This window comes from Engraulis encrasicolus, chromosome 13, assembly GCF_034702125.1.
Source record: "Engraulis encrasicolus isolate BLACKSEA-1 chromosome 13, IST_EnEncr_1.0, whole genome shotgun sequence".
In the NCBI taxonomy this organism is placed as follows: Eukaryota; Metazoa; Chordata; class Actinopteri; order Clupeiformes; family Engraulidae; genus Engraulis; species Engraulis encrasicolus.
The window spans coordinates 44,103,845-44,112,894 of NC_085869.1; the positions used below are offsets into that span (position 1 = coordinate 44,103,845).

General features: G+C 44.2%; 2 protein-coding genes across 2 annotated transcripts in view; one reads left to right on the forward strand and one right to left on the reverse strand.

Annotated features, from left to right (window-relative positions):
• Positions 1 to 343: 343 nt before the first annotated feature.
• LOC134461816 (uncharacterized) lies at positions 344 to 1,972 on the reverse strand. Its single transcript, XM_063214659.1, has 2 exons — positions 1,589 to 1,972; positions 344 to 1,465 (listed from the first exon to the last, which is right to left on the reverse strand). Exons 1-2 carry the CDS (start codon positions 1,859 to 1,861, stop codon positions 863 to 865), a joined length of 876 nt encoding a protein of 291 aa, XP_063070729.1. The 5' UTR covers positions 1,862 to 1,972; the 3' UTR covers positions 344 to 862.
• Positions 1,973 to 2,672: 700 nt separating this feature from the next.
• The window catches only part of slc35a5 (solute carrier family 35 member A5), a 15,156-nt gene continuing 8,778 nt past the window's right edge, over positions 2,673 to 9,050 (forward strand). Inside the window, exons 1-7 of the mRNA XM_063213990.1 lie at positions 2,673 to 2,757; positions 3,485 to 3,574; positions 4,504 to 4,731; positions 5,252 to 5,350; positions 5,975 to 6,108; positions 7,091 to 7,158; positions 8,603 to 8,975. Coding sequence (XP_063070060.1) covers positions 4,563 to 4,731; positions 5,252 to 5,350; positions 5,975 to 6,108; positions 7,091 to 7,158; positions 8,603 to 8,975 — 843 coding nt within the window. The 5' untranslated portion in view covers positions 2,673 to 2,757; positions 3,485 to 3,574; positions 4,504 to 4,562. The remainder of the gene's footprint in view (positions 2,758 to 3,484; positions 3,575 to 4,503; positions 4,732 to 5,251; positions 5,351 to 5,974; positions 6,109 to 7,090; positions 7,159 to 8,602; positions 8,976 to 9,050) is intronic.

Here is a 9,050-nt window from a genome sequence, read left to right on the forward strand (position 1 = left end):
GTGAATGACATTGTTGGGTGTGCTAATTTGTGTTGAAATGTCAAAATCAAAAAACACACAGTGGTGGTCGGAGAGGCCGACGTCCGTGACCGATATATTGTTGATGTCAAGTGCATGTGAAATAACAAGGTCAAGTGTGTTGCCTTTTCGATGGGTAGGCTGTTCTGTAACATTCTGGACGACGCCGAATCCATTTAATGTGTCCAAGAAAGACTTGGCTATTGCGTCATCTGATTTATTTACGTGGATATTAAAGTCGCCAGCAATTATTGCTTTGTCATAGTTAGTAAGTACGTCCGACATGAAGGTGGAGAAATCAGATAGAAATGACGAATTTCGGTGGACGGTACAGAACAATAATGATCAGTTTGAGGTTTGCTTGGACCCTCATTGCCAAGTATTCAAATGAAGAGAAAGAGCCCAGATTCATCTTAGTACAATTAAATTTGTTGGAGAAAAGTATGGCTACGCCTCCGCCTCGTTTCTTTGGTCTCGGGGCGTGAAGGAATTTGTAATCGGAAGGGCAAGCCTCAATAAAAGTAGCAGCCCCGTCGTCTTTAAGCCATGTTTCGGTAAGGAACATAAAGCTTATGTTTTTGTCCGAGACCAGCTGGTTTACTACGAAGCTTTTGTTGGTCAAGGACTGCACGTTAAGTAATGCAGCATTAACATTCAAAGTAGTAGAGCTATTGTTTATGCGTTCAGGTGCAATCGTAATTAGGTTGTTGTGTACACAACCAGAGGGTCTATATCTGCGAGCTTTCCTACGGGTAGTGACAGCGTGGATAGCTAGAGGGGAACTCTCTGTTGGGCACGCAGTGTCTAAATTGGTGTAGTGCTTTGGATTTGAAACACCTGTTAGTCAATCCAAGGACCGGTGGGCTTCGAGGGTCAGCTCTAGGTTGGTCGCGAGGAGACGAGCGCCAGATCTGTTTAAGTGCCTTCCATCTCGTGCGAAGAGGTTACGGCGGTTCCAGAAAGCGGAGAAGTTGTCAACGTAGGGAATGGCTTCTTGGCGGCAGTGTCTCATCAGCCAGACGTGCAGTTGGCGGATTCGGGAGAACTGGAAGGCAGAGAAACAAACAGAGGGGATGGGGCCTGAGATAGCGTATTTTTTTCCAGTGCTGCTAAGGGTATTAATAAGGGAGAGGAAATCGGACTCAAGTTTTTTAGACTGCTGCAGCCGGATGTCATTGGAGCCTGCGTGGACAATGAGAGTTGTGGCAGTAGGATACTGTGACAGCGCGTCCGGCACATTCGACTGGACATCGGCTACGAGAGCTCCAGGTAGGCACCACGTCTGGGCGTTTCGTAGGGTTGCGTGGCGAACCATCGAAGATCCTATGAGGACTGTTGATGGTCGCCGGGGTTCTGAATGGGCAGGCTGCTCTCGGGTGATTTGCCTGGGGGTAGCGAGGGTCCGGCGGCTTCTGGGTCGCACTCTTTGTGGTAGAGGCTTGGGCACCTGGTGGGAGGGGGGGACAGGGTCAGTTTCTGCATCGATGACTGAGTCAAGTACAGAAAAACGATTGCTAGTCACTAGAGGTGGTGAACATTTCTGCAGTACTCCCCTGCCGCCGTTAACCACCTCCGTCCAGCTACGACGCGCGGGAGTGGAGCACGGTGGATTCGGGGGGGACTTCGGCTGGTGTTTGCTGTGGCTGGGGAAAAAAGATAGTGTAGTTAGGTTGGCGCTAGTATTACTGGTTTGGTGTTTCAACGTGGTGTTATGGGATTTTATGACTACCTCGCATTGTAGCCGGCGAATGTCACGTCTAAGTGTTTCAATCGTCATGTTGGCTTTGGCTAGTCTTTCATTAGCATTAGCTAGATCACTGCAGGCGCAGGTAGAGTTGGCCATAATTAGGTCTGCGGATGCAGCAGAAAAGGTTATTTTTGCGAGATAGTTGGTGTAGTGTTGCAAAATTGACTATGAGGTGAGGTGAAACTAAAGCCGAGTAGGGCTCGGCGCGAAAAAAAAGATATGTAGGCTAGCCTGGTGGAAAGCAAAAATCTATTTGGATGGTGGGGAGGTTAGCCTATGTGCTTATGTTGTTGTAAGAGTGATAACAAGGTAGCGCTAAAGTAATACTACATCGAATCAGTTGTTTGTAGTTGTAAGTTTCAGACAAAGCTTTTAGGAGAAAAACGAGAAGAAACTTAATTTCGTCCGAGTAGCTCCTCGACGGGAATAGCTTGATCCGGTAGGTCTATACTACACACTATCAAAAACATTATTAGGCCTTTTTGTTCAAATTTTCACGAATTTAATTTTCATGACGGATAATTTAGTAGTCCAAATCCTATTATTTCTATGCAACATTGTTGACGGCTTAAGTGTGATCTCCACTAAAATACTTTGTATCCCCTTAATCCCAGTAGGCCCTACCTGTAGGCCTACTCCAACTGTTTCAGTCACTGTGGCATTTCATTTGACATGTGTGTCATTGGTCACATGATTAAGAAGAGATAGCTTCTTCTTTCTATTAATTTATGCAGTTGCCTCGCTCTGTCGACATTGATTATCCTGATCAAAAAACATCGTTTACTATCTGACTAAAACTAGGCCCAATTCTTCTATGCACACAATAGGCCATGCGGATGCTCAGCCTCAGCGCTCTTGGACACAGCCAGCGCGTCGATGACGTTGCGTTTTACTATTCTTCACTGCGCATGTCTGCTGCTATCCAGGAAGGTGTGCAGGTTGCAAAACAAACCAATCCTCACCATCACCATATAAAAACCATGGGAAGGCAGGTATGCGATATTAAATGATTACCTTCATCGTGTTTATATATGCCGGCATTAACTACTTTGATTTACTTGTCTGTGTAACTGTTAAGAGTTGCGTTAACTTTGATTCTGAAAATATCGACTTCCCTGTTTTGGAGAACTGACAGCAGCTGACTTCAGACAGCTAGCCTGACAAGAGTGTAGTTGTTTATCAGACAGCGTTGCTTTGTCTTTATAATACATAAATGTTATTTAGGAAACTGTCTTTAAGCAACCCTTCCATTATGCCTTTTTTTGGACTACCGACAGTACAACATGACAGCTCGAGCTTAGGTGTCAATGAAGTACGGTAGTCTCTACTAGGAGAGCACAACGTGTATGGGCAATGTAAGTGTCCCATATCTAATTAATAACAAGTCTATTTTAATGTCTCTGTTGAGGGGCGAGCCGTAGACAGAACCCATAGATGGCTCTGTCACGGAAGAACTGTGTTTGTGGTTTGTCATTGTAAACACGACAAGGTACTGTAGCAACAATTGCAGCTAACTCAATTATGAATCTGCCTTGCTGAAGTAACCAGTTCAGCCCCTCAGCAGCCCTTTGTTTAAAAGACACATGCCTCTCATTTCGTGTATCAAAGATGCTACTCATGGTCAGGTTAGGTTTCGGCACTGTTTTGTTTGTTTTGGGAGGCATTGTTGTCACTTGACAAATACTGAAACTACTACCTCCTACCCCGCCTGTATTGTAGGTCTGCCAATGATGCAGATTGAGAAACAGCACTGGCCAGAAAGATGAAACGACCAAGATATATCCATAGTCATTGACAGTCATTCTGGTGGTATGTATGTGTGTTGTTACTTGTTACAGTTGAGAATTCATGCGCTTCAGCACATGTTCTTAACTTCATAGGGTATACTAGTGTGGGTACCCACACCACGTGGTAGACTTAGACTATCATTTGTCCCTAAGTGGTTACTCCGAGTTGTGTGAAGTAGAGGTTTAAGTACTCTTACAGATGTGATTACAACACTAGTAGTATGGTATTACATGGTTGAAACAGTGAAATATAGACTACTAGTAGTAGTCTAGTGTTGTATACATCTGTCGGAGTACTTTAACACTACTCCAGATGTGAGAAACACAGCGATTGGACAAAACTAAATTTGATTACACACACCTGGTCCCTTTCATCCATTTAAGTGAACTCAAACCTGTGACTCAGCAATTTCTGTGCATATGTGTGAATGCTTCAAATTGTACCTAGACCCCTTGTAAGTGAACCGTACTGTGACCTTTGTTGACGTGGTCTTGTTAGTACGGTTCACTTATGATTTCTGACAAGTTACACTTGTGACTAGGCGTAATCACTTAAGTAGGGCTCTAGGGCTGGGTGTGATCAAAAAGAGGACTGACACACCATAAAAGCCTAACAGGACCAGAAAGATCAACCTTTTGCTGTCTTTTTGGTCGACTTAAAGAGGACTGAGTTTGGTTCACTGAAAGAGGACTAGCTGTGAAAATGCCCTAAGAGGGACATTTACCTAAAGTATGACCAATCACCGTTTGTTCTGACATCTGGGTCACCAGTTGTTACAGGCACCAGATAGTTTCGTAATTTCATTTTCCTTGTATGACTTGTGCATATGAAGAAAGTGACAATAAAAGCTGACTTGATTTGACTTAGTTTGTCACACCGGCTGCTTCGGATATGCTTATTAAACAGGAAAATGTACTGTCTGTGTGACACGTTTGTTGTTTGTTTTGCAGTGAGCCAAACCATCATTCTGCCAAGCCTAGACCACAAAGGGCTATCGTTCCTTTTCCTCATGGCTCCTTACTCCTACTCCTCCTTATCGGCGTCGCGTAGCTGCTCCAGCTGCTGCCCACAGGCGTGCCGCTGCTCCCGCACCTCCATCTGCACCCTGGGCCTGGGCTTGGGCTTCGTCATCCTAGGCACCAGTCGCATCCTCCTGCTCAAGTTTGCAGCCAACGCAGGTATGCTGACTTAAGGATTTATTGTGTACGTTTTGCACGGTTTAAGAATTACTTTGAACTCTGTGTGTGTGTGTGTGTGTGTGTGTGTGTGTGTGTGTGTGTGTGTGTGTGTGTGTGTGTGTGTGTGTGTGTGTGTGTGTGTGTTTGTTTGTGTTTGTCTTTGCCTTTGTGTGTGTGTGTGTGTGTGTGTGTGTGTGTGTGTGTGTGTGTGTGTGTGTGTGTGTGTGTGTGTGTGTGTGTGTGTGTGTGTGTGTGTGTGTGTGTGTGTGAGAGAGAGAGTGAAAGTGAGAGTGAGAGTGAGAGTGAGAGTGAAAGTGAAAATGAGTCTGTGTTTTGTTTACTTACGGTAAGTGTGCTTTGTTCACATAGGCAACATTAACCGGACAAGCCCTATGAACCTTCAGTTCAGAATGCCCATGACGATATTGAGTAAATATGTGATTATGGGAGAAAACGAAAAAACATACAAATGTGACGTGTTATTTCCCACCAACACCTTCTCCATTCTTTGCATTCACAGACAACAAGTATGACTTTCTGCCTGCCTCAGTCAACCTACTGGCTGAGGCCATCAAGCTAGTATTCTGCCTTATCATGGCCCTGAGGGTAGTGATTCGAGGTGAGTCTTCAGTCATCTTGTCTTATCTTGCTTTGATGGATAATGATTTGCAGTTACTCAGAATATTCTAAATTTTTGTATTGCACTATACAGGGTTAAAGTATAGTGAACAACAGTATGTGCCAGGAGAAGAAGGCACTGTGTGTGTATGTGGCTTTTACAGACCTTTCAGATAGATCAACTAAACTTACACTGGCTAAGTCTCCATTAAAACTATACTTAAGAGCTGATTGTTGCTGTATGTTTTAATCATCAAATTATTGGATAATAAAAATGTCCAAAATTCAGATTTATTTTAATAGCTTGTGTAAATATCTGATAAGTAGATCTTCTCCCTCCATCAGCGGTACACACAAGGGGTAACATGGACGCATGAGCTCACTGAATGAATAAAACATATAATAATGTAATAATATAAAGACATGAAAAACCTCTCGTAGACCGTTAACACACACCGTTCCACCACTGTAACGTTGTAATAGTCACTGAAGAAACTTGACTACCATAGTACTACACCACTATGACAGTGCACAGGGTCTTTAGTAGTACATAACGACCTGATCATTGCCATTCTGGTAATTGATAACAGGTGCCGTGTCTTAAGAGGTCATTCTTTTGTTGTAGAGGGTCGGCCGTTCAGTGAGCTGTGCTGCTCGTCTGGCTCCTCGTTGCTGGGCTTCCTGAAGTGGTCTGTGCCGGCCTTCCTCTACTTCCTGGACAACCTCATCATCTTCTACGTCATGACCTATCTCCAGCCAGTATGAATGAATGAATGAATGATTTTTCTGAATGAATGATTTGACTTTCAATTTTTCATGTCATGAACAAAGTTTAACAGCGTGTGGCCCCATGTAAAGCTAAGTGTAAGCTCATAAGCCGGGGCCCAAGTGCGGTCCTCTATTTACACACATCAGCAAAACCCCTCTCATCATTAAATTAACTAAGGCTTTGTTATTATTAATATTATTATTGTTTTATCTTTATTAATATAATTGTTTTTTTTAACCGCAAAATCATGCTTCCAAAAGCTTTTCAGTGGTTCACCAAGTTGTAAATGAGTTAACTCCTTGCTGTTTGAAGTGGGCCACCGTGCTGTTGACTTCTAACCTGTAGGGCCTTGGTCTCCAAACAAAGGCCTGTGGGCCAAATCCGGCCCGGAAATGGCAAACGTTTGGCCCACCATCTAACTTCTCATTGGATTGGGGCGTTGGTTTGGCACGCAGCCTCACTTGCTCTACGTAATTTGGCCTTTGGAGAAAAATAATCGGAGACCACTGCTGTAAGGAAGGTGAAAAAGTGGATCGCACTCGGGTTCTTCTTTTCTTCTATTTCATTTTTTTATGATTTAGGCTACATAGCAGCAGAAGTGTAGACAAACGTTTCGGCTGTTGCCTTCGTCAGTGTCTCCTGTAATGTCGCCTGTAAGGAGACAAAAGACATGAATATCCTCATTAATACTGCAGACTTAAGGATGAGCAAGTCATGCAACAGGGGCTTGTTATCCAACATAAATTCCTTTATCTGTCTGCTCTTATCTGTCATACTGTAAATGACCCGTAGACAGCACTGTTCACTAATAGTTCTCATAGAGCACTTGTCCAGTCACACAAGTGTTGCTCCAGAATTCATAAATAATGTGATGAATGTTATCTTCTATAATTTTTGTCTGGCCACATATCTGTAGTGACAGTGAGGTCTGCAATGTCAATTCATTTCTTATCTCTTTCACTGTTCTCATAGGCCATGGCAGTGTTATTTTCCAATGTCGTCATCCTGACTACGGCTGTTCTGTTCAGACTGGTGCTGAAGTAAGTGCTTGCCAAAGAAAATAGTTTCATTTGTTTATTTGACCTTTATTTAGCCATTGAGGTAACGGTAAATAGAAACCTCCTCTTCCAGGCAGACTTCGCTAAGCCAGCGTAAAAGACAAACAAACGGAGGCATGTCGTTCAATACCACCTGTACATAGTAATGGGCAATCTGGATTCAGAAACTACAATCCAGTGCCACATGTTCCAAATGACCTAGTTTAACCTGTGCAATTCATCCAAGTGTTTACCTAATTGGACAGGTAAATTTGCAATAGCAAATTGCAATTTGTGGCACTGGATTCTAGCTTTTGAATACAGGTTGCCAATCACTGCCTATCTCAGCCAATGTCTGTGTACAGAAGCTGATTTGGGATTATCTTACAGCACTGGTAAAGAAAAGGATTTAGTATGTCACACAATATCTCCCATAGAGTGTATTATAAGCAGTATGTACAGTATGTACATACAGTATACAGCTGGCTTTGGATTAGGCTGGAAAGCTGGAAAAGTTGAATGTGCATTAAGCAGCGCTAAATTACTAAGCTCTGATAAGCTCTGAACTGAGTGAGTTTTATTTCTTACGGTCGACACCTAGCCCGTCCATAAGCCTGCCCAAGCCCTGCTGCTTGACTAGTTACCCATTTCAATGGTAGTCTAGCTTTGCCTCCATTATGCCAGTCCAATCTTTTCCCGGCCAGTCAGCAAGCAGAGGGACTTTTTGTGTGCTATAATGTTGACATTTGTGTTACATTTTATACATTTTGTGTTTCGGTTGGCTAATAGCCAGGCATTATGTCATATCCCTGACGTAAGTGATTGGCTATAGAGCTCGAAAGTGACGTCACTTCCCCCGATTTCATGGGACCTCAACGGCGTTTTTAGCCGAAAATCGTAGCATGTAATCCAATGGCGGTATTAAAATGATATTTCGTTCCCCTTCGAGTTGTGCCACGAGCTCCACATATGTTGTTTCTGATATTTTTGTTTAATTTTTCGTACGAACCCCCAAACTTTTTAGAAAGCTGTGTTTCTTCACATTTTTCATGCAAACGGCCTCGGAACAAAACATTGATGCTTCTGCATGAATAATCTTTATCTAGCCTCTTAAACAGCATATTTGGAGCCCAGCGCATATAATGACTGTGATCGGAAGATATTTACACGCTACCATGTTGTTAGATGGTCAGCTTAGGTCCCGTGAAATGCGGAACTAAGGGGCGGGACTTTCGAGCTCTATGGCCAGATCCTATTGTTTTAAACGTTATCAGTCTGCTCCACCAGGAAGCAATCATTTTTCTATACAACACAGCTAGGACCGTCTGTATGAAATACATTGTAATATGGGGGGCTGGTTTACCAGGCTGATCACACACACAATGTAATGGTGTCACAGTCTTTAACACCCACAGTAATGTCATCATTGCACTTGTCTGCCTTGCAGGAGGCGCCTGTCGTGGGTGCAGTGGGCCGCCCTGATCATCCTCTTCCTGTCCATCGTGGCCCTGACTATGGGCACCGGTGGCAGCCAGCATGCCATCGCCATGCCCGGCCTCCACGTCGCTCCGCTCTCCCCACCCTCCAACAGCTGCCTGGCCTTCACCCACCATCTCATGGAGCTCCGAAACCACAACATCAGCGCTTCGTCGGGGGTGGAGTCCGGCTCCGGGTCCGATTGGCTAGACGGGCTACCAGAGCCGGCGTGGAGTGAGCCCGTGGTCCGGCAGCTGCGTCGTTTCGGCGTGGGCTACGTGCTGCTATTAGCCCAGTGCTTCATCTCCTCCATGGCCAACATCTACAACGAGAAGATCCTCAAGGTGAGCAGGGCGGATACCGTCAACATGGATGGTGATATGCCTCTAGCATGCAGTTACTCATTTCTGGTACACAGC

What these genes read in the sequence shown, in the direction of transcription:
- LOC134461816 (XM_063214659.1), bottom strand. Translation starts at nt 1,861, where the DNA reads ATGGCCAACTCTACCTGCGCCTGCAGTGATCTAGCTAATGCTAATGAA. An exon ending in CGCGTCGTAGCTGGACGGAG is followed by an intron (nt 1,466 to 1,588) that starts GTGGTTAACGGC and finishes CCCTCCCACCAG; the next exon opens with GTGCCCAAGCCTCTACCACA.